The sequence below is a fragment of the Perissodus microlepis genome, chromosome 1 (assembly GCF_051167445.1).
Source record: "Perissodus microlepis isolate ML-2025 ecotype Zambia chromosome 1, ASM5116744v1, whole genome shotgun sequence".
Taxonomy (NCBI): domain Eukaryota; kingdom Metazoa; phylum Chordata; class Actinopteri; order Cichliformes; family Cichlidae; genus Perissodus; species Perissodus microlepis.
Window position 1 is genome coordinate 20,375,495 of NC_140461.1, and position 27,424 is coordinate 20,402,918.

General features: G+C 40.0%; 2 protein-coding genes across 2 annotated transcripts; one reads left to right on the forward strand and one right to left on the reverse strand.

Annotated features, from left to right (window-relative positions):
- Positions 1 to 656: 656 nt before the first annotated feature.
- ipo7 (importin 7) lies at positions 657 to 14,938 on the reverse strand. Its single transcript, XM_084934481.1, has 25 exons — positions 14,736 to 14,938; positions 12,426 to 12,507; positions 10,133 to 10,286; positions 9,866 to 10,024; positions 9,616 to 9,772; positions 9,408 to 9,497; positions 9,217 to 9,311; positions 8,727 to 8,811; positions 8,479 to 8,613; positions 8,144 to 8,243; positions 7,977 to 8,053; positions 7,734 to 7,850; positions 7,313 to 7,402; positions 7,033 to 7,198; positions 6,784 to 6,944; positions 6,076 to 6,204; positions 5,257 to 5,323; positions 5,014 to 5,139; positions 4,830 to 4,927; positions 4,607 to 4,702; positions 4,204 to 4,424; positions 2,969 to 3,177; positions 2,659 to 2,865; positions 2,444 to 2,560; positions 657 to 1,851 (listed from the first exon to the last, which is right to left on the reverse strand). Exons 1-25 carry the CDS (start codon positions 14,817 to 14,819, stop codon positions 1,754 to 1,756), a joined length of 3,120 nt encoding a protein of 1,039 aa, XP_084790607.1. The 5' UTR covers positions 14,820 to 14,938; the 3' UTR covers positions 657 to 1,753.
- Positions 14,939 to 17,071: 2,133 nt separating this feature from the next.
- On the forward strand, positions 17,072 to 27,370 carry tmem41b (transmembrane protein 41B). Its single transcript, XM_084934492.1, has 7 exons — positions 17,072 to 17,296; positions 19,529 to 19,646; positions 21,078 to 21,206; positions 21,738 to 21,831; positions 23,769 to 23,873; positions 24,861 to 24,999; positions 25,086 to 27,370. The coding sequence occupies exons 1-7, from the start codon at positions 17,200 to 17,202 to the stop codon at positions 25,253 to 25,255; spliced, it is 852 nt and encodes a 283-aa protein (XP_084790618.1). The 5' UTR covers positions 17,072 to 17,199; the 3' UTR covers positions 25,256 to 27,370.
- Positions 27,371 to 27,424: the final 54 nt, after the last annotated feature.

Consider the following 27,424-nt stretch of genomic DNA (forward strand, 5'->3'; position numbering starts at 1 on the left):
ATAAAGTTGACTTTGACTTTTGGGTAGCTTAAGCTAACAACCTAAGCGCTCGAAACAGTTACTGGAGTACAATGCCGCCCTCCAGGATTTAGTGGAGAAAAGCAGTAATGAATAAAAATTTACTCAAGTAATTGTACTTAATACACCACCTCTGGTCCAAGTTGGTGCTGTTGGACTGTATCTGACAAACCTTATCAAATAACCCACTTTCTGATTTGCTTCATTTTACTGAAGGTAAGATTTAGGAAAATCAGGTGTTAGAATAAAAACACAAAACTTCTTAAAGGAAGCTAATTCACAATCCTGTAGACATCCAGAATCTCAATAAAGACCTCTGCCAACGCCTCATCAGGCAAGCTCAAGTAATATTTTTACCAAGTTAACAATTACTAAAGCTAAGAATATTGGCTTTTACATTTTTATTATATTTTTGCAAGGTCACAAAACCATTTCAGTTCATCCCCCCAAAAGTATAGTTTTTATTTTTGCTTTAGTTAAGTAAAATGGGTTTTTTTCACATTTGAGTTACCTAGGATAACCTTGTTTGAGTGGTTACCAGAGCATCGTGCACATACTTAATTTAAAAAAAAAAGAAAGAACTCTGATCTGTGATCACCTGAGAGCGCTGCTTTTTGAGGGGTAGTCATCCAAGGAACAAAGTTTAACGTTATTTACTCATTCGTCATGAAACACATTTCTAAAGCAGGTAAAGACACGAGCCTTGATAAGGAGACACTCGTCATCATGAATTCCCTTATCTTTTTTGTTTTTTTTTAATATGTTGTTGTATATATAGATGGTTCATCCATACACCAACCAAAAGCTTGAGACCTTCACGATAAGTCCAATTGTACATGCTTCAAAGATGTATCCAACTGCACTGTCAGTGCTCACACTTGTCCTGCAGCCAATAGTGAACACCAAGAGCATTCTCTTTTCCTGAAGTCGCCCACTGATCCCCTCTGTAACCAGATTATTACAACCTGCCATTACAGAAATCACTTGCAAAGTAACAAAGTTACAGCTGTTTTCATTTTAAATAGTTTTCAATTTAAAAAAAATTTGCAGTCTGATACAGAGGGCTAGGAGACCTGAACAATATGAAAGTGCTAGTATTATTAATTTACAGAGATCAGGCATCACATAGTGCTATGAATTATCCAATATGCTACATATGAATACAGCTGTTGATACCTTACAAATGCCTCTGGTTGCTTTTTTTCAAGGCTACTTGAAAAATAAACAATAACCTTGGCTTGTATGTACATAAACATGAGTTTTGTTTATGCTGAAGATAACGTTGATTTCACCACTACCAGAGGTATAATCTTATTAGGCCAAATGGCCATGACAGTGATAATGAAATATTTAGTCCCATTATCAATTCTAACGGTTAATCCCCCAAATTTTGTGTAAGTGAGAAAAAAAAACAACAAAAAAAAACAAAGCCAAAAAGAGTTGCTGTCATGGTATCCCCCTCCACGCTGGGCTCCAGAAGACAGCGCTGTTCAGAGCTTCTTCATCATCATCATCATCATCATCTCCTGCATCGTGCTCAAGTTCTTGGTTCGTTTTTCCCCCCAGCCACTTGTTGCATTTTGGTGCAATTTCCCCCATTTGACAGATTGAAGAATGACTGAGAAGAACCAGTTCTGGAACCACTACTTAAGGGAACAACACAAGCTTTTTTTTTTTTTTCTTTTTTCACTTCACTACAATCAGTCACGGAGTAATAAAAAGTAGAACAGATGACTCAATTCATTCCTGGAGCAGTGCCTCCAAAGTTGAAAGTAGATGGCACCACTGGCGCTGTGAACTTGTATCCGCCGTGTTTCTCGATCATCTTGGATTCTGTAATAAGACGGGCAATATATTTTTTAATAAAATAAAACAGCAGAAAACAGTTGTTTGCTCAAGATTTACTGCTGTCCAGCTATGCAGCTCACCCAAAACAACCAAGTAAAATCTATCTTTTTACCATGACAGGTACCTTGATTTACTCCCACTGGGCAGGCTTTAATATTTATTTGTTTATGCATTCCTATTAGGCCCCGATGAAGAAGGAAAAGATGGTCTAACCAAAGAAAGTCTGGAACAAACTGCTTGGCCATCACTGTGGTCCATTATCAAAGCTGCAATGGCGAGGAAGATGCCATTTATTACTGAAGTGGGATTTTAGACATGTTTTCTTTCGTGTGGCAAGCGTCAGATTTTTTTTTTTATGCCATGCATTTCTGAGCCAATAATGGCTTATTTCAGTATATCAGTCTGAAATGCAATTAGATGGAGGCAGTGAATGCTAAAGTAGTTTTTATTACAGGTACAACTGCATCAACAACAATGAAAAAGAAAAAGCAGCACATACAAAAGCACTTTATTTTCAGACTTTAGAGCACTGCAAGATTTAAATTGGCAAACTTGGGTAGTCTTAGCCGGGCCTCACCATGTGCTGCCCGTCTCTGATCTGCAAGTGTGGCGATGTCCTGAAGCTGTTTGCCCTGTTCCTCGTCGAGGGATTGTGTTAGCGCCTGGTACCATGCTGGGTCACGGGTCTGGAGATCTGCACCACATTGAGGTGACATCAATTAGTGAAAAAAAACAAACAAACACATGCATATAGTGGTTTGTTTTTAGGCCATCAGCAGCTTGTGGTCTTACTCTGTAGAATGACTTTGAAGATCTGATATTCGTCCACCAAGTTATCTTCGTCATCTACGGCTGTAGTGTAGCCCTCGAGTGCCGTCTCCTCTGCGTCGTCCTCCTCCCAGTCCTCGTCGTCTCCATCCTCGCCTGCATGCTTTGCCAGCATCTCCAAGTATTCTTGGCCCTCCTCGTCAATGTCATCCTCGTCGCTGCCCAGCTCCGCTATAATTACAGACGTAAGATGACACATTTAGACATTACCTCCCTGATTAACGCTGAACGCTTAGACACATTTAAAAGAAATAAATAAAAATCTTCATCTTACCATTATCATCCTCTTCCTCCCCATCCTCCTCGTCATCGTCTTCCTCGTTCTCATGCTCTGCTCGACAAGCGTACGCCCTCTTGAGGCCACTGAAAAGCAAGATGGCTGCTGGAAGAAGCTGGCTGGCCACCTGGTTGATGGCCTGAGGCCTGTGCTCGAGGTCCATGAGAGCACACAGTCCCAGAATGCACATCTTCCTGTCATGGAGGCTGAGAGAGGAGTAAAAGCATTAAAAGGTGCTGAATCTTCTGAGATTCAACAAGGATGAACAGTCAACACAAGATATACTGAGATAAGACGCTTGGGGCCAGTCACTTTAATTTTATACTCTAATATTTTCACTGCCAGCAGACAGACTGTTAATAGTGATTTCAAGGTAACCTTTAAATCAACTAAAATAAAAATAGTCAGTTAATTCTGGAGAAGACAAATATTTTTCCTAAAAGGTGACTTTCCATCTTTTTTCCTCAGTGTCTCATCTGCATATCCCTCCAGTCACGCAGCAGCTGCACCGACCCGACATTTCTAAAAAAGAGCCATCGGTCAGATGTGACAACAGGCCGCTACATTAACTGCCATGTTGTTCTACACTTACTGAGCACCAGCATCAGTGAACCACAGGAACAAAGCTAGACCCAAAGGTTCAGGAGTCTGGAACAACAGTTCTTTGTTTGTTGACGTTTTGAAATTCTCCACAAGCAAATGAAAAGCTCTCTCCCTTCCCTTGTTGGGAGGCTTTTATTGCAGTTTCAGTACCCAGCTCCATTAATGTAATCTCAACTCCGTATGAGGAGGGGAATATGCAGCAAAACAAGAACTAACGCAGCCATAAAAATCAGCAAACAGCGTCATAGACAGAGCCTGATGCTGCTTGTAGACAACACCGTGATTCATTCCCAGTCTCTTCTTCACAGTGAGAAATACAGCTTATTAATCCAAAATCCAAAGTACCTATACTATTAAAAAGTTCTTTTACAAGATCAGTGACAAGCTAAATGGATAATAAAAACTAATAAACATATATGCAGCTATAAAGAAAACAAAAGTGCAGGGCTTTGTTAGAAATGGCCCTAACAGCCTGTTTTAAATTTACGAGTAGTCATTCGTGCTGATTAACAGTGATTACTATTCAATGTCAGTTGGGGAAATAAAAGCAAATGTGTTTTGTGCATCTTCAATTGCTAACTGGCGCACACCTAAGCTGCGATTCGCAGTATTAAAAACATCAGTCTTACCCCAGGAAGCAGTCAACGTCTTTCAGCCACTGGCTTATGAAGTGGTTTGTGATTGGTTCTGTGTTGTTGGGAAAGCGGAGATTCTCCAGAGTGTTGAGGAGCAGAGGAGGGCTGTAGTACAGTGCAGCAATGGCCACCTGGAGGCACATAGTCCTCAGCTCGCTGGTCTTCACCTCCCGCGTCAAACGCTCCAATGCAGTCGTCACAAACAAAGGCACAACCTTCAAGGGCAGGATGAAGTTTAAAAATAAATAAATGAATAATAATACAAAAAAATCCCAAGCAGGAACTGTACAACAAAAATCTACTTTCACATTTTATTTCACAGCCAAGTGGTGATGCTCTTTTTAATGTAACAGCTCATTGTTCTGACGTGTAGATGCAGTTTTTATTTGACACTGACCTGATCAATGCCGCGGCCTTTGCACTGCAGAATGATCACTTCTAGGAGCTTGGCTGCGTGGCACTCTGGGTCCTCACCTGGATCTCCCGTCAGGATCTGTGTGAACACACAGGATGGTTTAACACCAAAATCGCGCTCAGCAACTAGTTTAGCCAGAATTAAAAAACAAAAACAAAAAAAACAGCCCATCTCACATTATGTAGAATCAACTGCAGCACCTTACCTTCTTACACATGCTATAGATTATCTCCAGGTATTTAGTGTCAGAGAGGAGGGTGTCCGTATCAACTGTGACATAGTTGTGAAGGAGAGGCATCATATCTGAAAGAAAGACAGTTATTCACTCAGCTGAACAGACAGACAAAATTACACAGGGTGTGAAAAATTCATTGGAAAAATCAAAGTACCTGTGAAATAGTCAAAGCCATCCTGCTGGAAGACTTCATACACAAGTGGAAGGAGCTGCCACATCTGCGGTGACACCTGCTGGCAGGTGAGGCTGTGGGCCAAGGACAGGATCTCCTCGTAGAATTCTGGGGGTAAAATCGAAAGTGCATCACTGGGGGTAAACACGATCTGTTTACCACAAAGAGTTTAAGACCAGCATGCGGGAGGAATGTGGAAACACAGGAAGAACCGGTCTCACTTACCCAGTACATGCTGCTGCAGCACAGTGCCGATGACCTGCAGGCAGATGCCCTCGAGCTGCTGGGTGATCTGAAATAGCACAAAACATCAAAGAAAATTCAGAATTCACTTTCAGGTTCACTAAAGAAGATGCAGCTGTTGAGATCAAAACTATATTGCTTTTGCGTCACATAAGGCTCTTAATTTAGCACGAGTAGTAAGTAAAATGATTTAATAGAAAACACAACAGGATCAAAGAAAACAGTCTTTCGGATCCAAACCTTGTTATATGTGGAAATTTGAATTGAAAACACAAATTTCCAGATCCACTTGGAAACTTTGGACTAGAACTCCCCAACTGTACTAACTGTAACCTGGGACAACACTTATCTGAGTCAATACCATCTGTGCTGTTATGTCCTCTAATGCACCAACAGCCATTGAATTGGTTACATTTCCATTTTCCAAATCCACAGGTCAAATAAAATAATACCACTTTGGTGCAGCAAAGCAATGCATGTTGACAATCCTGAATTACAGAACCATTACGCAATTTAAAAAACCCAGAGTGCTTATTGACTGAGCAGCAGTCCTGCGTTTCAGCAGACATGGTGGCAGCGTGCCCCGGCTCTATTTCTAGCGTCTGCCTCAGCCTCTGAGTCATTTTGAACATGGTGAGAACAGAGCGTGTTCCCAGGAGTTGGTGGGTGGCTCGAGTGTGTTGGCAGGAACGCTGTAGCAGCAGACCAGAGCCGCTTCCACAGAGGAAGTGGCACCGAGATGAACGATCAGCCGGGAGGGGTGTACATGTGGGCAGCGGCTACAGTGGCTATGATGCTAACCTCTTTGTGGTCCTCCACCACACTCAGCAGTGTGTCGATGGTGTTGAGGATGCCCATGGCGGTCACAGCCTTGTCATCCCCTCCCTCCTCGTCAGGGCCCGTCTGAATCACCTGGTTGAACGTCATGGCCTGCCAGAGAGCAAACAGGAAAGAGCATTACGACTGCGTCTATGATGAGCAGAGTACTTTCTAGTGAACCTCATAGCAACACATGAATCATCAGGCAGGAGATTGGAGCCTTCATATTAATCACTTCTGAAAAGGGAAAAGCAACAAAAACAGGAAAGAGGGAAAAAAAAAAAAGTTGTTGTAGCTTTCGGTTAAAAGCAGCAAAGAGGAACCGCAGTCACTTTGCAAACATTCAGCATCAGTCATCAGTGCATGAGATGGAAAATAAAGAAGCTAAAGGGAAGAAAAGTCAGAAACATGACAAGACACTTAACCGCGATACTGATTCTTGATTCTTCCTTTCCCAGGGATATTATATATTTATTAAAAATCAGGCCACTGGTACTTTATCTGTCATGAGAAACTTGCAATTAATCTTCAAATTCTTAAAAAAAAAAAAAAAAAAAAAAAATGAATACAACATTTTTTTCCTTATGGGATGACAGCTCTCCTCATTTATTGCTCTATAGGAGCAGTTTTATGTGGCATCTTTGTGAGATTGTGCCATGACAATGTAGCCTCCATCATGTCTGCATTTACCAAATGCTGTGTCATCTCCACTGCAATTGGAGTGACCTCTTCACTGTATTCACAGATCATCTTCTGTATGACATTAGTGAGGTCGTCATTCTCCGTCTCTCTGACGATGTGCAGGAGTGCCTGCATCACTGGCCGAATGAAGGGGGTGATGTATTCTTTGGCTAAAAACGACACAAGGAAAAATGTTGTTAGATGGGAACTGAACTTTAGTGTTTTAGTATCACAGGCTCCATGAATAGATTATCTCACCCTTCTCCTGATTGCTAATGAGAACCTGTAGGGCGATAGCGGCCTCCACCTTAACTGGCATCTCATTGTCATTGATTAGACAGTTGCGGGTCAGCTCGAGGGCCGTTTGCAGATTCTGGTCATTTTTGAACTTCACCTCGCAGAAGTAATGCAGCACCCAGCAAGCCTATGGGAAAAGGTGGCAGGACCACTGATTAAACACATCCTACATAAACTTATTCTGTGCTATTATCACACAAATCTGACGACTGGTGATTATGTGGATTATGTGATCACTTACTCTGGCTCTCATGTATCCCAGTTCACTGCGGAACAGGGGGAAGACATGATTCTGCAGCATGAACTCCATCTGGTCTTTGTATATCTTTTTCTGCATAAAACGGGGAAGAAAAAAAAAGTAAGTTTCACGAGGCAATCAAAACAGTTTACACTTGCAGTGGTTTGCAGAAAGAGGATGCTCAGGCTGAATTCAGATGATTGATAATTACACAGCTTCAGCGCTGATATTTTGCCCACAGCTAGGAAAGTATTAAAATGGACTGCAATAAAGCACAACCGAGTAAAGAGCAGTTTTCACCATCAGTGCAATATCTGCAACTGAACACATGAGTGAAAGTGGAACTAAATGTCTTTTAGTTTGTGCCTAGAAAACAGGATTTGCCAGATAAGTGGAGAAAACAGGCCAGTGGAGAGACGTTTACCTTGAGCAGGATTTCAGCCAGAGAGCCTATCATGTGAAGGGCGCCGTCCTTTTTCCTGGGGTCAGAGGTGGGGTCTGTGAGAATCTGGTAACAGAAGCCCATAGTCTTTTGCAGCACCTAAACAGAGTAAGAAGAACATTTTATTATTTTCTGGACCTCAAATACAGATTATAGGGATAGTTCTTTTTTCCTCCCTCTTAAAAGGGTACAAATTTTTAATACAATTAACAAAAATGGCCTCACCTCTTTCCTCTTGTTGCAGGCAGTGAAGAGAAGCGTCTGGGCTGCGGTTGTTGGAGAGATAAAATCCTCGAATACATCTGACAGAGACAGCACAGATTGGAGTAATTGTTAGTCATCACTCATGCACGGACTCTTTTGGATTTCAGGCATTGATCGTCTCAGCTTACCAAATTTCATGCGGATGTACTCGTATGGATCCTCCTGCCAGAGCTCCTCATCGCTATCTGTGTAACACATGAGGGGGAAAACCACGTCCTGAATGATGCCCTGAAAGATCAAAGTCACAATAGTCAGCGAGCATCAACACAGATGTCAGGTTTGTTCTTGGACAGAAACGGTACATCAAAGTTCTCATTGCAATCATTACAAATGGAAAGATGCACTTTAAACTGCAGTTATCAAGGTTCATTCACTGCTCTTTTTCAAAGTGTTCCAGAAACCACTAACAGTCTTATACATAATTGTGAAATATCTAGCACATTTAAGCATTTTGAATTTTTACCTGGATGTGTTGTTTGAGGTTTTTCCACGTCAGAGCGTGCGCTATGCCCTGGTTGATATAGTTGAGCGTCTGTTGGAGTACTCTGGGAGCCACATATTGCTTTTCCTTGTATTGGTATAACACTTTCAGCAGCACCTAGAGGCAAAGTGTGCAAAGAAACTCCTTACATTTGTGGGTTTCACTCCAAAAAACAAAGTTCAATTTAAAAGGTGAGATGCTGCTGCTCTTTCATCTTCCAAAGTTCTTACCTGCTGTGCACCGACTGCATATTCCTTTAGGAAAAGTTCAGCAAACTCTGCGTACTCTTTGGTTGTGTTTCCTGGGCTTCCATACCTGCAAACAGAGTATGAATGTTAAACCGAGTGGCAATCTATAGGGCTGAAGTATTAAAACACCATTAAATAGCACACTTACAGCCTGGTACAAAAAAACTGGTTAGTTTCTTTCCTCATAATAACTGGAGGTGAGAATTTTTTTTGGGACACTGTAACGCTTAAAGTGAAGGGTGAGGAAGATTGATGTAGCAACACAAGCAGCTCTGGTGACTGCTGTCTAGTAGGATTAACTTATACTAATCCAAGTATAGTTCATCAATGTCGCTTCAAAAATGCTGAGTCCAAACCCAGTGGGTGCGTCTGTTTTTATTTACTTTTTTTTTTTTTAAACATGCAGTCTGTGTGTTAAACTTGCTCCTATGATATACTGAACAAGTTAAGGGAACAATTATTGGATTTTTACCTCTCAAAGAGCCGAGCCAAGATGTGGAGGGCCCACTTCTTACACTTCCACCATGGAAGCTCAGGCCGCTCATCTTCATCGATCTGCATCGTCTCCTGCAGCACAGACACGAACCAGTATCGCAGTCAGCATGCGGAGCAGGTAAATGTGAACACCTTGTGGAAACTGGAAATCTTTTTTTCCCTACTTACCGGAGGCACATCTCTGTCTACTACGGTCTTCAGGATTTCCATCCACTCTGTCAGGTTCTGTCTGTTGATGAGCTCCAGAGGAAGGTTGTACTGTGGAAGGAGACAAGGAAGCCAGTTATTTACTCCAGTGTCACCAGATATTAAGATGTGTGTCAAAGAAGGAGAATTAAAAATAAACAATGATTTTACTGAACAAACCAAAGAATACCTGGAAGAGGGCATAGAGGATTTTAAAGATCTGTTTCTGTATGAGGACAGAGTCAGTAGAGTGGTCAGGGAGCAGCTGGATGAAGCGTTCTTTCAGCATGGGCATGAAGATGTGCATGGCGGCCACCAGTGGTTGACGCTCTTCTGGTTTCTTGTACCTGTTTCATACACAAGGCCCACAAGCTCAATGTTAGACCCAGGACGTGTGGTATAAGACCATGTAAAGGTCAACACTGAAAACTCTGACTTACTCGTAGTTTTTGACAAGCTGGTAAAGACAAAGCAAGATGCCCAGCCACCCTGCACTGTTGTCTGACTGCAGGTAGAAGCCAATCTTGTCCACGATGGCCGTCCACTTGCCGGGGTAGTCATGCTTGATCATGTGGTGAATACATGTTGTCAGCTGGACCCTGAAAAGTTCAACAGACGACTTTCAGATTGGGTAACTTAATGCAAGAGTGACAAACTCTCCTCAGCTCCTCCTCTCGCTCTACTCATCCAGTGGGGTTTGTGGTTACCTGATGCGCTCGGGGGAGTGGATGATGGCCTCCACTATGTTGTCTCGAATGAACTGCCTGTCCTCCTCGGGGATGTTATTAACAGGCGTCTCTGTGCCTGAACCGTCTCCATCGCTCCAGTGCTGGGTTATCATGTTCTTAAGGTAAATCACACCTGGACAGACGGGGAACACAGAGGTTACAGAGCACAGCCCAGAAATGCAACACACACAAACAGTGATCAACATCACAAAAAAGATTACATTTTAGCACAAATAGTTAGGCAGCTTCCAAATGAATGCACGGAAACCACGTGAAGAATGAAGAAGACACTTAAAGAAACTCTGTTTGAAGTTTTGCTCCCTGAGGCTCTTTCGGTTATCTTTGAGATGTAGTGAAACTGGACTTTTAAGGATGGGTATAAAATGGACAAATACACAAACTAAGACTTCAAGACACGGACAGATTTTACCAAAAAAGAGCAGTCTCAAATACCAGAAGGAAAAATAAAATGGAAAGCAAGATTTTAAAATCATACTTCTCTTCGTGATGGGATATCAAAATAAGCCACCAACTTCATGCAACCCCTAAACTCGCACCCATCATCATTATGGCCGCGTACATCACAGCAATGTGAATTGAGCACCAAATAAAGCCTATGCTGCAGAAATAAATTCCCTCTGTAGGTCAGTTTTGAATGTAGCACCAGGGTGTCAGCTGGGTTCACATCTATAGTGTGGGGGCCTCACTATGAGGTTTGTGGCTCACAAGGAAAGGCATCTGAGAGAGCGGAGGTCAACACGAATGCCTACAGCAACTGCGAGTCAATCATAATCCACCCCATCAATGCTGATGGAGCACAGCCCTCCGCCCCCTTTCACCGATGACTACACTGCACAACAAAGTCCCTAGGAATGTGTCATAAATTACATTTATGACCACGAGGAAAATGTGTTTACACAATATACTTTCACCCTCTGTATTTACTTGGTAACAAATCTTGAAACACAACTCACGCTGCACATCCTGTCAACACGTATTCAAATACAACTCAAATCTACATTCAAACACGATGCCCAGAGACAGCTGGCTGCCATCAATGCATCTGATCAATCTATTAATGGAAAAAAATTATCTAATAACTGTCAATCACCACTAAAGCAGCGCCACTCATATTTCAAAAATTTAAAAAGCATTTTTGTTGTGTTGGACAGTCTACCAGCATCAAACCAGACAGGCTGCAAACAATAATCTGGCCAACCAAAGTGACTACATGCCAGAACAATAAATCAAGACGCTAGTTTGTAATCAGCTTTACTGTTGATATTAGTCCAAAGCTTCTGTACAGTCTGGACCGCAAAATAATGTCTGACATTTTTTTTCCCCCATATGGCTAAAAAAGTAATTTATAATACCTGAGCACAGATCTATAGCAGCTTAATTTGCTGGAAGAGCCATGTATTCTTGGGAGGTGTGTGCACAATAATTAAGATGCTATGTGTGCACTTTCTGTAACAACTCTGGCCCAGATTTTAACTTTGAGGAAGGTGTCAGTGGAGGGAAAGCTCTATGTTCAGAGAGCAGCATTTGACTGAAGCTATATTTAACCAACTCCACGTGTGCAATGCACTTCAGCGTGGTACTTTAGCCTCACAAAAACAAGTGTGAATCACAGATCATCACTTAATAACTCTCCCTTAAAAAAAAAAAAAAAAAAAAAAAAAAAAAAAAAAAAATTATATAATCGACCTCTTTAACTTGGGAATCGCAGGTTATAGATATGTTTTCTTATTTAATGCAGTCTGACAAATTTAGAGTAAAGTGTAGGCTAAAAGCGGTAAAAAAGTCAAACAGTAGCAAGGTGGATTCAGTGTACACTAAGGTATACATTGATGGATTGCAATAACAGCTTAAAATAAACCAAAACATTAAATTAATTTTCCTGACCAAGTCCTTGAGCACTGATCATGCTCAAGGACTGAAATAAACTGAAATTGAAGTGAGAACATTTTTACAGATGCTTAAAATAAATAAATGTAATCATGTCTTTTATTTGTGGATTTGGTTTCAAGTCATAAAACAGTTTGACTCAGAAAATACACTAAACGTATGAACAGAACATTAAAGCCAATGATGAGTCACTTTTCTTTCAAAGAAAACAACTGCGATTAACAATAATTATTAACAAATGCAAAAACGTTTGGCTGTTTTTTGTTGTTTTGGGGTTTTTTGTTTTGTTTTTGTTTTTTTTTGTTTTTTTTTAAAAATCCTACGACTGTATAATTATTTGTTTGCTGAGAAAGTTCTGACTCACCTGCTTGCCTGACAGGCAAATCCAGCTGATCAGTCATGGTGACGCGAAGCAGCGTGGACACAAAATTTACCCGGGCGTGACCCTGTAAGCATTGAAAAAAAATATATGTAAGCTGGTTATAAAGACAAAACATCTCCCCTCTCTTTGTTTAAAGAGTCATTATTTGCCTTCATTATTATTAGTATTTTAGACAAGATAGTAGAGCTGACAGGAAAGGAGAGACATAGAGCAGGCAGAGTGACACAGAGGAAATGGCCTGGGTTAGAATCAAACCCAGGCTCCTACAGTAGCCATTCAGCATACGGGTAGCCCGTTTAACCAACGCCCCATCATCTCTCTTTTAGTACTGTTTCATGTGTGCTGGACTTCAAGTTAGTTTTAATTAATCTTTTTGAGCTGGCATTTAAGTATACTTGAATTGGTCCAAGTCTAACCTGCAGTTTGAGCACACACTCCATGTACTCAGATAATCATACATCACTGTTGCTGAGTAACTGGAAACAGAAGTACATGACTTATTGTTACAAATCTGCAATATGATGATCTTTGAAGGATTTTTAAAAATAATTTATTACAGGGGGAGGAAAAATATCCCATAGCCAGAGTCAGTTTTACAGCATCAGACAAGACATTTTTCCAACCTAAAACATGATGAAGTAATAATCATCACCAGAACAGAAGCGACATCAGACTGGTACCTGCTAACTTGTACAGCCAAAAAAGCATGATCAGTCTCTGATAAATACATTAATGTCCTGCAGCTCAAGGGTCACTGAATTTGATTTATCTTAAGCTTCATTCACTGTTCAACTGACAATTCTCCATGAAAAGCAGTGAGAGTTTATGACTAAGCAAAGAACCACATTTAGAAACCACAGATTTACTCCATCCTCCTCCAGAAGACATGACTTCTATTGAGAGAAAAAAACAAAAAAAAACTCCAAGAGGTCCAGCCAGCTTTGTGAAAATACTCCGAGCTCTGCCATTCAAGGGAAGCAACACTAACAACGCTTACGTGGGTGTAAAGCAAAACCTTAGCCCCAAGCATTGCCAATAATACATAACTGAGACATTAGCGCCTGAATAATAAACAAACTCAACCATTTCATTCGGTACGCCCATGCAAGCTAGTGCACTTCCAAACAACAAAAAATGATTATTCCATGTTATGCTTATTGAGTTGGAAATGCGTCCAACTCCATCACTATACGACACCAGTTAGGTCCTCAATGGCACATGAAATTAAGACGCTTTGCAGCAAGAACTTTTATTACAAACACCTAAAGCAGTCCAGCAAATCAGTTTGCTACGAAGTGCCAGGGATGGTGGTTTAATTTTACAGGATGGCAGGACTGTCCCGCATTTAATCCCCATTAACAAACCAAATACGCTCTCAGAAAAGTAACTCACGACTTAAATGACCTTAAAAATGTATCCAGTTGTTTTATACAGATTAATTTCCGTATATCAGAAATAAATCTAATTGTTAGTGTGACCAGACATTTTTTTAGTCACACAGTGCGGATGCTGCCTCGACCAGGATAGTTGCTAACTCTGAACTTTAGCTCATACGGACCTCGGAAAACCTATTTCGTTACACATTTCACGCAGTAGATGTGAAGCCCACGATTCTATAACGGGCGAAGCCAAGACAAACTGTACTAAAATAACCGATTATGTAAATTTTATTGCGTAGTTAAATACTGTGAACAGTTCAGGGACTGCCAGTGACACGTGAGCAGCTGCTATGTAGCGGAGCTACAGCAGCTCATCCAACAAGTAGCGAAGTTAGCTAGCTGACATTAGCCACCTAGCTAGACACCAGTATCCCGCTGTTAAATACCCTGCCTTCCACTTGCCTTGCATTTGGCCGGCCTCTTTTGCCACTCAACAAGCCGCTCGAATCGTTCTTCCGCCGTGTCAGCCTTGAATTTAGTCGAAATTGTACAGAAACGATACGAGCACAGCTCACACTTATCACTTCGGCAGGGCAACAACCGTTAGCTTCTGTAGCATTAGCGGCACAGCTGGCTGAAGATGAGGCTAATAGTGACGCTGGTTACTGCCACACGAGCGTGTTATCACCTAATCACAAAAAGGACTGATCACATCGCGTTTATCACGCAAAAAACAGCAACTAAAGTCTGGGCTACCAGACAGTCTGCTAGCCGAGGGGGAGATGAACGCCTGAACTGCCACACTAAAGGCAGTAGAGCCCAGCCTGCGTGATCGCACCATCTTGATGTTGTGAACGGCCGAGGCCCGACCCAACCAAGACCGCGCCACAACTGCCTTCATCTTAACTTTTACCTCGTTCAGCTGTCGCTCCGCGGCCTCCCGCAGATTGGGGTCCATCGTACCCCTAAGGGCCTCGACCAAAGCGTCGGGATCCATCACGAAAACTCTGTTTACGGCTCGGATTTCAATATATCACAGCTCTATCAATTCCCAGTCACTGCGCACATGGACGCACGGCTCTCCGGTTACCCGGCGCGAAAGGAAGCAGTGAATGAAGTACCCGGATAGATCAGCGCCAAATTTGTGCAAGACGAACTTCCGGCAGCGCCCGTGGAGCTCTGGGAGGTGTAGTTTCCAGCTACATGGTATCATATTATCTACTGAAATTCAAAAAAATTAGGAAGCTGACCCACCTACTGGCTGCATTTATTAAACGATCGAAAAAACTTTTAGTTTTAACGCCTTTTATTTCTTGATTTCTTTACATAAATAAAGGTCATTTAAGGCTATTCATTATGAAAGTCCCAGTTACAAAGCTTAGAATGATTTACATTCTCATTTGATAGTGTGAAATAAAGTTTCTATGACAGAATGCATGGATGTGAATGAGAGGGAAGCTTAAATGAGTTCAAATACCTGGGGCCAAACATCAAAAGCAATGGATGGTGAGAGTGTCAGGGGTGATGCATGACAAAAGGATAGCAAGAATGAAAGCGAAGGTTTACAAGACTGAAGTGAGACCTTTTATATTGTATTTTTTGATGACAGTGGAACTGACAAAAAGACAGGATGTTGAGTTGGAGGTGGAAGACCATAAGATCCAATATTTTTTCATTGGGAAAAAAGTATGCCAGAGGGATATCCTTGTTTCTCAATAAGTCACCTCTAATGATGGAGACAAAGTTGTAGTGGCAAGTTTGTGCACGAGCAGAAGAAAGACAGTTGGTATGTTGTACAAATTATGTTGAATGAGGAGCTCCCAGGCAGGATAGAGTAAAATGGATGCATATGGTATCATTTAATGACCCCTAAAAGGAGCAGCTAAAAGAATAAAAAAAACCACACAGATGATTTGTGAACTTTGCTTGAAACTTACATTGGGATCCCACCCAAAGGTGTTAATCATATGCAATGATTTTCACTGCTATGATTTTTATTTGAAGACATAAGCAAGCAAGATTTACACCAGCGTGGATTCAAAGGGTACTGAACAAGAAAGAAACCCTCGCTCCAAAATCAACTCCTTCAAGCTTGATTGAAATTTGCAGCTGCCCACATGGACAACCCAAATCCCTTCCGGAGAATTTTTTTTTAGGTCAGACGAGGCAAAGATTGAGTTATTTAGCAATAAAAAGAAGAGGTATATTTGAAAGAGTTATGCTTGGTGAGGCTTTCAAACTTAAAAATACTCTGCCAGCTGTCTTGCATGGTGGTGGTAGCATCATGTTGTGGGGCTGTTTGCTGCCAGTGGTACTGGTACATTGCACAAACAGGATGAAATCATGAAGAAGTAATACTTCCTCCAAATTCCAATTTCATTGCAGGTATAAACTTTGCATGTGATAAATAAAGGGCTTGATTGATTGAAACTTATAAAAATACATGCCTAAGATGAGTGTCTGTGAACTTTTGACCCCAACTTTAAATATAGTTGGTCTATAGAATCAAAATAAAGTATGTGCAGTATGTACATCTGTATGTTTTTTTGTTTTGTTTTCCTATTGTGATGTATGTGTTTATTTTGGATTTATGTTTTGATTGCTTTTACTTCTGGAGTGCAAGTCCTTAATAAAATCCCGACTGACAACTGTTTCTCTATAATTTTCTATAGTGAAGAACCATCTGTATAAATTATATGGCTGTCTGCACCCTCATCTTTGTAATTTTGTCTGAAAGAATTTAATATATGATGTTATTATTTTAAAGGCTTGTTCATGTAAGATACAGATACAGAGTGTGAAGAGTATAAACTGTAAAGTACCTTAAATTTGTATTTTGATTGATCATACTTTATTCATCCCGAGGGAAATTGGGTTAAGGCTGCCAGCCGTGCCAGCGCCGTCTTACCCTACCGACCATACATACATTACACAAACATCACATGGGGAAGACAGGTCAGAGGGGTATAACATGGAAAAAGCACAACATGAGGAAAGATAAGGAGAAAAAAATAACTCCCCCCCAGACTGAGCTCCAACAGGGAGATCAGTTTGAGAACAGAAAAAAAAATACCTCCGCACATTTAACCTACTTCCTAGGTGTTTCTCTTCCAATATGAAACACTTTAAATATAAAACTGAATAATAATCAATAAAAAATGTCTTTAAGATATGAAAGTAGACTTCACTGCAGATGTGGCGAGCCTGCCGCTGGGGGCGCTGTTGTAAATGGTGGAGGTTTGCTCCTGAATGTAAGGTAAAAGGTCAATCAGTGTAACGTGTCATCAGGCTGTCGACATACCGGTGTCACTCGATCGAATTGCCGGTTGTTACTCCACTACATCTCGGTACCGCTAATCTTAACGTTATCTCAGAAAATGGCCAAAAAGCGGAGAGAAACCAGAGACACGGACAGCTTGTCCGTGGCACAGGAAGAGGTGAAGGCTAATGCCAGTAACTCCAAAGTCCTGAAAGGTAGGTTCGTGGCGGTAGCTAATTGTTAAATGTTAACGAAAAAGAAGAGGAAAGCAAATAGAGACAGATGAAGCAATATGACCACTCGACTGCGTCCTTTTAACTTTGAGACCGTTGCGTATTGCGAAGCAGCCTGAACCAGCTAGCTAAAGTTAGCCCTGCTTGATTTCGATGCTGTACTTTGTATCGCCAAACCTTATAAACAACACATCACAAAGTTAGCCAAAAATCCACCTCAGCCTCATTTAAGGTGTAATAACTTAAATGTTTAGTCAGCATGCCTACATTAACCTAATAGTTTAAATTACTAAATCTTTTATCAGCGAAAAGATAAACTGCTGGTTAACAAAGACGGTTGGGGAAGTATTCATCTCCTCCAACGGTAAAGTAAGGATATGACAAAAAGTACTCCATAAGATTAATCATAAAAGCTCTTATTTCCAGAAAAATGTGCAGAAAGTAATTCTAAAGTTATTTCAGTTTCAATGTTTTTTGAGGGGGGGGGTTAAAGTAATATTTATCCATTTTGTGTAAATGAAGTTTAATTAACTGTGCATTGTTAATTAAACTTAATTCGAACTGCATTTCAAAAGCTCATGTCAAAAAGCAGTTATATTAAGTGTGATGTATCGATTTGCATGAACTGTAAATGGAAAAAGTAAAGTGCAAATAGTGAGTAAATGTACTTCAGCAATGTCAAAAGTAGCTAAGGTTACAGGGTGTATGTGAACTTTATTACATATTCACAGGTATTGTACTTACCTTGTACACATGGCGCGTGGATTACATATGAGTGTTTCCCTTCAGTCAAGGACTCGCATGAGTTCAGAGCTGAAGTGTTTTTTTTCTTATGAACTTTGTTCCTTCTTGTCTAAACGACCAGCAAAACAAACAAACATAAAAACGTATAGAGATGCATTTTGAGTGTGTCATATATTTTGGTTGATTCGGTTTGCCTGGATCCATAAAGTGGACGTAGCCATGCTGACTTAACACATTGCTTTGTAGAGTAAAACCCTTGAGTTTGGCATTTGGCTATGGGCTTTTTGGAACTGGAAGTGACCATATTGGACGAGAAGATAAAACTGGGGAGTGCCAAGTGGAAAATAATGAAGGAATAAGGAACCACCCACACTCTGTCAGAAAGGGCTAATGAGTTGCTGGAAAATCAGCTGACTTTGGAGCCTGGTGTCCTGCTGGCCAGGTCCATCTTTTTTTTTAAATAAAATGTATGCCTCAAATAGACTCAGTCTTAATTTCCACCAGACAAGGCATCAGAAGTGCATAGCTGTGTCCTGCTGTTAAAGAGGAAAAGTGGCACACAGCTATGAGGTTTATTTGCACAAGTGCTGGGAAGTGATATCCACGCTCATTCTAAAGCCATGTGTGGACTGATGAAGTGCTATGTTTGTCCCAGATCACCTCTGAATGTGCTGCAAGTGATTACATCTGTCCAACTGTGATTGGATCAGACAAGATGCATCTTAATGGCAGGAGTGACCAGATGGCAATACTGCTTTCTGACGTCATGCTCAGTTGTGTTTTTATGTGACACAAACTTTGTTGAGAATGTATTTAACCGCACCTTTTTAAGCATAATCTTTATTAGTGCCAAGTATTTGATTGAAGCTGATGGTAAAGTCAGCTTCAATCAAAAACTTACAAATTTTAAATATTAATTGAACAATTAAAGACCATAACATTCATATTTTACTCTCAGGTGTCAGCTTATCATCAGTGTCATAAGCTATCATCAAATATGTATGTGACATCAGACTCAGTATGTGTTGGCAGACCATCATAGTGTGCTGCAGTGTAGTAGTGTGGTTTTAAATGAGCAAACAGCAAAAAAAAAAAAGCACTTCCTCTCTGCATATATTAAGATCTCACAGTTAGATATTGCAGTTCTCTCTTTCTATAATGTTTATGCTGAAAGCATCATCTCTCTCTCTCTCTCTCTCTCTCTCTCTCTCTCTCTCTCTCTCTCGAGAGAGAGAGAGAGAGAGAGAGAGAGAGAGAGAGAGACACTTGTGGCTATGGCTGAGACTGTCTCTTTAATGATGCTTTCAGCATAAACATTATAGAAAGAGAGAGAGAGAGAGAGAGATTCGGTTCCCCGTAGTGGCTTAAATGAGTGATGCTAATTATACAAAAGCTTACTTGTAGGATGTTTATCTGATTATAGTTTACTCTATGTTAACCGGGTGTTTGACTTACTTTCTCTCTCCACAGAGATTCAGCATAGCGCAGGGGGCTCAGCACGCATGTCTCTGCTGATTCTGGTGTCCATCTTCACCTGCTCTGCCTCAGTCATGTACCTTGTTTACAGGAACTTCCCAGAGCTTTCTGAGTAAGTTGCCCTGGTGTGGTTGTTTCAGCATGAAGTACAGTTTACCCAAAACACTTCTCAGATCTGAAGGAGTGGATTTTACTAGACATTGCTTTTCTGTTTAATAGATTCATTTCTGCTGTTTCACAGGTAGGGTGTATATAACTTTATTTCCATTCAGTGGCACACAGGCTTGAAAACTGAATGGTGATGAGTCATGGTTAAAAGACAAACAAACAAACAAACAATAAACATCTTGCTGTGTACAACACAGCTTGAGCTGTAGGTCGTCTTGTGTTGAAGGCAAAGCTGTCATTATCTTGATGACTGTTTTCTCACCAGCTAATGATGAGTTACACTTTCTGCTAGTAGTTTTGTTCGGTACCTATTCATAAAATACTCTGTATAAAAAAAACTGACAGAAATTGCTTTATAACTAGTTGGGATTGTCTCTATAATATTTTGTGGTCTTTTCCTTACTGAGTGCCCTCGGGACTGTTGTTGAGTGGAGCTATACAAATACTGTGCAATTAAATTGAATTTGGGGCAAAGGAGACAAACCACATAATGTTTGGATCTTTATTCAATGAAGTTAGGATTTCAGCTTAAATGTTAATGAAAACAAATGCATTTAAAAATGTCTTTTGAGACCATTGGCTGCTTCAAAAGCATAATCTCCCTCAGTGTTTAGCTGCGACGTTGGAGATTGTTTTAAATTCTTTGGGGAGGCTTTACTCTTTGTTTAGAAATGTAAATAAAAGAAAAATAGAGGGGCATAGCAGAGTGGAGATACAGTAAATGGCCTCAGGGGTTGCTTTGAACTCAAGCCTCCACTATTTTTAAGTGCAGGTGAGCTTGACTGTGTTTGTAATGCCTTGCTAGTAAAATAGTTAATCAAGTGAAGAGTTAACCAAGACAGCCAGGCACCGGTGCACTCCTGATATACTTAGTTATTAGGAGCTCTGTACTGGTGGATTTTGGCAGTTTTTGTTAGGTAAATGAAAAGGCTAAAAATGAGATAGTAATTCTGACATAGTGTTCAAGTCCAGAACTGCTGAGATATGATTTAGAAGCAGTAAGAGAATATGTCAACATGAAATTGGCAATGGAAAACTGGACAAATCCAGTCATTAAGCGAATGGGTTAAATGCAGAGAGGAATTTCCCCACGGGGATCAGTAAAGTATAAATTATTATTAACTGCTGGTAGACATCGTTCATTAGAAGAGTTGGACCCATAATAGTAAAACATGCACGTAGAGTTTTTCTCTGTACTTGTACAGCTTCAATTTTGAACATACCTGCGAAGAAACGCACTATTCTCACCGGTAGTGCTAATTCACAAACCAATTACATAATCATTTGCTGATTTTTATATATTAAAAACGATTGGAAAGGGTTTTAAGTAAATTGTGACTGACACAAGATTTTTTTATTTATTTATTTTTTTCAGTGATGAAATGGAGAAAATCAAGATCCCCAAAGACATGGATGATGCTAAAGCTTTGGGAACAGTATTGTCTAAATACAAAGACACCTACTACACCCAGGTGTTGGTGGCCTACTTTGCAACATATGTTTTGTATCCTTGGAGAAAACATCACCCTTTATGTAAAATATGTACTTTACTACTTACTCTGAACTACTTTGCTGAGGTTCAGGCTAAGTAAAGCTGTCTGGTTTGCATTGATAGTTTGCACTAGCTATTCAGTTAACTTTGTGTTAACTGAAGTTATTATTTTATTGTCTTTTTCTGGCTACAGCTTCATTAGTTTCTTGTGACTGAATCTTTCAGCTGGCATTCCTGACAAAGTATGACCATGTATGACCTTTCAGAACTGTCAGTGGTATCTCCCACATGTAAAACTTATGACTTCTTTCAGAGTGTCAGCTCTAAGTCTGCTGTAAAAGTCAAGCAAGCAGAACTTTGTATCCAATATTGGATGTCTCTGAGGATAAATCTAGTGTGTGCACACAATCTCATTTTAACTGCTCAACCTACAGACAAAGTATTACCATCATTGTAGTGGGTTTTTCTTTTAGGGCTTATGTGGGAAGAGGAATCTTGTGTGGAGCTCATTTTTAAAGAAATACACCTTAACACTTTTACCAGCCTCCAGACTTTTGCAATCCCTGGATCGATCTTCCTCAGCATACTGTCTGGATATCTTTATCCGTTCCCTCTGGCTCTTTTCTTGGTGTGCTTGGTGAGTAAGAACAGTATGAAATTTGTAAGAAAAAAACATTGAGTTTATTTATGTAAGGATGTCAAGCCACAGACTTTTGTTAAATAGATGGATGATTACATCTCTTAAAGTTTTTCATACAGTGGAATTATAATTTACAGTTATGGTTACATCTTTAATGACTTTAAAGAAGGGGGAAAAAGTGATTGATTAAATGTCCCTTAGCAAGCTGCACCACAACCAGATGCTTTTGGCAACCATCATCATCAGCCTCCTGCATAAGTCTGGCTGAATGTTTGACCACTTTTCTTTGCAAACTTTTCCATCTTACCACATTTAAATTAGTTGATTTTTAAGCACAATCCAAACATTTTCAAAAGGGTTGAGGTCAGAGCTTTGGGAATGCTCTTCCAGAAGTTGAACTTTATCTGTTATAAAACCAGTTTTGGTGTGTTTGGGATCATTGTCCTGTTGGAACACACAACTGTGTCAAAGTTTCAACTTTGTAGCTGTTGATTAGAAGAGAATTTGAAGAATTTGGAAGTAGTCTTTATTCATCATTTCATCTACTTTTTCCAATGTACCAATACCAGTGCAGCAAAACAGCCCCAGAGCCTGATACTAAGGCTACAGCTGATATCGTGTTCTTAGCCTCACCTTTACTCCCTCCAAATATAACTCTTATCATTGTGACCAAATAGCTTAATCTTTATTTCATACGATTGTAATACTTTTCTCCAAAAGCTCTTTGGCTCGTCCATGTGGGCAGCTGCAAATTTCAGTTGAGGTTTTCAACAGTTTGCAATTCATGAGCCTTGGTTTGGTTGTTCCTGAACATCCTAGCCAATATCCTCTCAAGGCCTTCTTCCAGACCTTGGTAAAGTGGTGACTCGTCTGATTAACTTGTACAACTGGAATCTACAGTTGTTTAGAACTGGCTCCAAGAGACAATCCCAACTTTTGTAAATCCAAAGCTCACCTTCTTAGAACTTTACTGAGTTCTTTTGATTTTTTTTCCACCATTGCCATGATGTTTGTCAGTGCTTTGGTCTGACCAAACAATCCTTTTTATGCTGGCAAAGATCCAGTTAATCATGATCACTACTTAGAAATCAATAGGCCCTAACTTTGTCACGTTCAAAGACACTATAGAACCTTCAGCACCACTTTTTAGCTTTAGCTTGTATGTATATTTTCAACCCTGTATGGATTAGAAGAAAATCTAAGATAAATTAAAACTCGTGGACACAATTTTTGTTTTTAAAGTCATTAAAGATGTATGCTGTACAATAATTTCACTCTGTGGCCTAAAATGATCATGAAATTCATGCCCATGATGAATTTATGCAACACTTCCAACCACAACTGTAAATGTAGAGCAGACAGCAGTGTAATCACATGGCTTTTTGTATAGTTTTGAAGGGAAATTCCACATTTAAACATGCAAGGATAGAATGAAAATGTCACGTTTAACATTGTCACCAGTTTAACCTCAGTACCTGCATGAACAGCATACAGCTGCGTGTGACTATGTTGCATCATAGTCTGCTGTGACCACTTGGCTGGTTGTTTTTTCTTGTGGACTTTTTTTTTCCCCTGTAAAAACGCGATGCATTCACACTAGTGGTTTAGCCGTGTTCACACTAAACCATGATGTTTTTGCTGTTACAGCCAAGAAGGGCTTTGGTTAGTGTGAAAACCCAGAGATCTTTTCTTTGAAACTACATGCAGCTTTTCTTAACACCTCACCTCTGCTGCTAGCATTATGAAAGCGATGGAATATGGAAATTGTGTTGCATTATAGTTAATAACCGTATTTAGAGATACATATTTAATTTGTGAAGGACTCTAAACGTTTTATAAGTCAGTTACCAGAAGAGTCGTTTCTGCTTCCAGCTTTGAGATTTTTTTTCTGTATTATCTTCCTTAGTCACTCATCATTTTCTGTCTGTTGGCAGTGCTCTGGCTTGGGTGCTTCCTTCTGTTATATGCTGTCATATCTGGTGGGCAGACCGGTGGTCTACAGATATCTCACAGAGCGAGCACAGAAATGGTCTCAGCAGGTGAGAGCTTTGACAGGAAAGAACCTTTTTTTGTTTGTTTTATTTTGGGTTTTTTTGTTCTTTTCATATATTTATGCATTTTCTTTGTGCTTTGCTTTAGTTGTACTGGTTTTGAATTGCATTTAAAGACCCACAAATATATTGCCAAATAACAACAACAACAACAACATTTACCTCAAGATGCTTTATACTATAATGTAAAGACCCTACAATAATATAGAGGAAGCCCCAAAAATCAAACGACCCCCTTTAAGCATGCACCTGGCAACCATGGGAAGGAAAAACTCCCTTTTAACAGGAAGAGACCTCAGGAAGAACCACGCTCAGGGAGGGGTGGACATTTTTCACAATCGGTTTGAGGGGAGGAAGACAGTACAAACGACCTGCTGTGGAAGAGGACCAGAGATTAATAATAACTAATGATCAAAGTGGTTTGTAAGCTTGTAATGAGTGAAGAAGTACTTTATGGAAAGCCCCCAGCAGCCTAGGCCTATTGCAGGGTAACTAAGGGAGGATTCAGGGTCAGCTGATCCAGCCCTAACTATGTGCTTTAGCAAAGAGGAACGTTTTAAGCCTAATCTTAAAAATAAAGAATTCAAACTGGTAGCTGTTTCCGCAGAAGAGGGGTGTGAAAACTAAAGACTGCCTCCTGCTTTTAAATACCCTACGAACCACAAGGAAGCATGCAGTGTGAGAGTGAAGTGCTCTATTGGAGTGATATGGTACTATGAGGTCTTTAAGATAAGATTGGACTGAATTAGTCAAGACTTTGTATGCGAAGAGATGGGTTTTAAATTTGATTTCTCTCTTTATCGTGCTATATATGTTTTAATGATTGCTTAATGAGATGAACTTTAATATCCCCAGTATTCCACAGCACAGCAGTCTTCCAACATGATTTTAATAAAAGCTGATCATTTATTTATTGTTTGTAATTTCAGAAATATTCTGCTCATGATTTTTCTTATATTTTATTTTTAATGGCAGGTTGACAAACATAGAAATCATTTAATCAATTACATCATCTTCCTGAGGATAACCCCCTTTCTACCCAACTGGTTCATCAACATCACCTCACCTGTCATCAATGTGCCTTTGGGGGTTTTCTTCATCGGTACCTTTCTTGGTAAGACTGTTTTTCTCTCTACTGCTGGATCCATTTCGGTAATGTTTTCCACCAATGACTAACCTTCATTCCACACTGATCAACAGGAGTGGCTCCACCATCCTTTGTAGCAATCAACGCAGGTACAACACTGTACAAACTCACCACGGCGGGCGAAGCTGTCTCCTGGAACTCCCTGGCTGTGCTCGGTGTACTAGCTGTGCTCTCGATTTTACCCGTCTGCTTCCAGAAGAAGCTGCAGCAGAAACTAGAGTAGAGCCCGTGACCTCACCTCAGCAACTCATCTGCTGGCTGATCCCAACATCTCCCTTACCTCGCCTCAGGAACATGCAGCGGTCACTGAAGCTGCTCCACATCCGTCTCGTAGGCGGTGGAGGAATTGCCAAGCACTCATCAACCACAAAAATGCATGCAGTGGTGGGTTGTTCCTGATGTCAAGTAAAGTACAAACAGTCCACTGCTTGCACAAGTTGTTTTTGGTTTCTGTGACTCATGGTATAAATATTAGAAACTGTTTTTTTTGTTGTTTTTATTTAATGCACTGCTTGTTATATAATTGTATGATCTTCTTCAGACAATAAAAGGTGCTACTTGCAGGATGCTTTCCTAAAGTGCAGGTCACAGTTGTTCCACATGGCCTTATTTCATGGGGAATAACGTGCCTGTGTTGTCTTTTTAGGAACTCTGTCATCAAACAGTGCAATCAGCATCTTGTTCAGATTATTCTGGACATTTTATTTCTAAATACTCAACAAACAGGCACTTGGACAACAGCAGAAGAGTTGCTACATCCTATTAGTAGCACCTTTAACACCCACTCCCGTTTTAATATTTATTTCTCCTGCATTTGTCTACTTAATAGAATCTGATTAGCACTATAGCAATAATTTTCGCACTACTTCTCAAAGGGGATTTTAGTCTTTTCAAAGTGCATTTTGACACAGGGTCTGTGCTCTGGCGACTATATGCAGAGTTTGGGCATACATTAATATGTAGAGAAAAGGAAACGCGTAAGCACTGATCTTTGTAAGTTTGTGTTTTGTTGACATGTGAGTAATTCAGTGATCTTCCTAAAAGTGTGCCTGCATCTTCTGCCAGACAACTTCCCTTTTTCTTTCATCCATGTTTCCATATTATAATCTACTTTGCTACTGAACGCTTGAAAGTATTTAAAGTACAGACTAGGCCAATGTAATATTTTTTTCACAGGACATCCAAACTGCAGGGTGTCAAACTCAGCATCTCTAGCTGGTATTTTTATTTAAACAGTAAATGTAGATCTTGCTGGTGCACTGAACAGTTCTTGAAAGTCAACACAGTTGTCTTGGTTTGTAAATTTTAATGGTCAAAGGCTGAGATTGGGTTTTTTTTTCTTTTGTTTTTTTTTTTGTACTGTGATCATCTGCATTCATCTCCACCCTACGATATCTAACTAGTGATTTTAATATGATGGATGATTGACCATTGAGCTCAATAAGACTGCCAACAGACTGTGCAGTGTCTGAGCCTTGCCTTGCTTTTACTGCTTCCTTTTCTTCACCTTGGGAAATGTGCTGTGTTGCCTGATTTATGTTGCTAGATTGTGTTCTTTAAAGTGTTTTGAATGGCTGTTTATGTCCTGTTATTTAAAAAAACAAACAAAAAGCTTAGATTATATTTCCCTCTAGATTTGTTGCCTGTGTACCAAGGTAACTCATTGCTCCTGCTGCTAAAAACCTTCTGGACAGTTAACAGACGCAGTGAATGTACATGTAGGTAACAAATCTTAACCTAGATCTCTTAAAAATGCACATTTAGAGTTGTGCATCAGGAGATTTCATGTTTTTGCTTATGTCTTAATGGACAGTGTATCTACTGTACTACTGTATGAAAATTAAACTCTCAAACCCAGATTTTAAAAGACTGCATAAACATTAATTGATGTAAAAGGAGGAAACAGCGCTACAGTAGTTAAATGTTTTTTTTGGTTACCGTTTTTGAAACATCTGCAATGGATAAAGAACCTTCGTTAAGTAAAGTAGCAAAATGCTGTGAAATGATTCCTGTTGCAGCTATGAGTAACCTCTTATTCCCCTGTAATGCTAAATATGCCAACAAATGATAGTTGGTAACCTTTTCTAAAATATTTAAACCTTACACCTAATTTCAACTTAACCTACTATACCAACTGGTTAATCCCCCCCATCGTCTTACCCAATCAGTGATAATGTGTGATACTTCTTCTGTATACCTCTGCAATATTTCAAAAAGCAGTATTATTCTGTACTGTGCAGTGATGTATTGCAGTATGAAGTGTTTACAGATTTCAAATTTCTGTTCTGTTTTTTTAAATATGTATTTATTGAGTCATTAAAATCTTTACACAATATGAGTTCTGAACATAGTCTGTACAGTGCACATATTTAATAATACTGAAATATACAAC

Excerpts from the sequence above, each read along its gene's own strand:
- ipo7 (XM_084934481.1), bottom strand. The coding sequence starts at position 14,819 with ATGGATCCCGACGCTTTGGTCGAGGCCCTTAGGGGTACGATGGACCCC. Across the intron at positions 10,287-12,425 it reads TTTGCCTGTCAGGCAAGCAG|GTGTGATTTACCTTAAGAAC; the intron begins GTGAGTCAGAAC and ends CCGTCTGTCCAG. Across the intron at positions 4,928-5,013 it reads TGGCTTTGACTATTTCACAG|ATATGATGCCTCTCCTTCAC; the intron begins GTACTTTGATTT and ends TCTTTCTTTCAG.
- tmem41b (XM_084934492.1), top strand. The coding sequence starts at position 17,200 with ATGGCCAAAAAGCGGAGAGAAACCAGAGACACGGACAGCTTGTCCGTG. Across the intron at positions 21,832-23,768 it reads CTCTTTTCTTGGTGTGCTTG|TGCTCTGGCTTGGGTGCTTC; the intron begins GTGAGTAAGAAC and ends GTCTGTTGGCAG. Across the intron at positions 23,874-24,860 it reads CACAGAAATGGTCTCAGCAG|GTTGACAAACATAGAAATCA; the intron begins GTGAGAGCTTTG and ends TTTTAATGGCAG.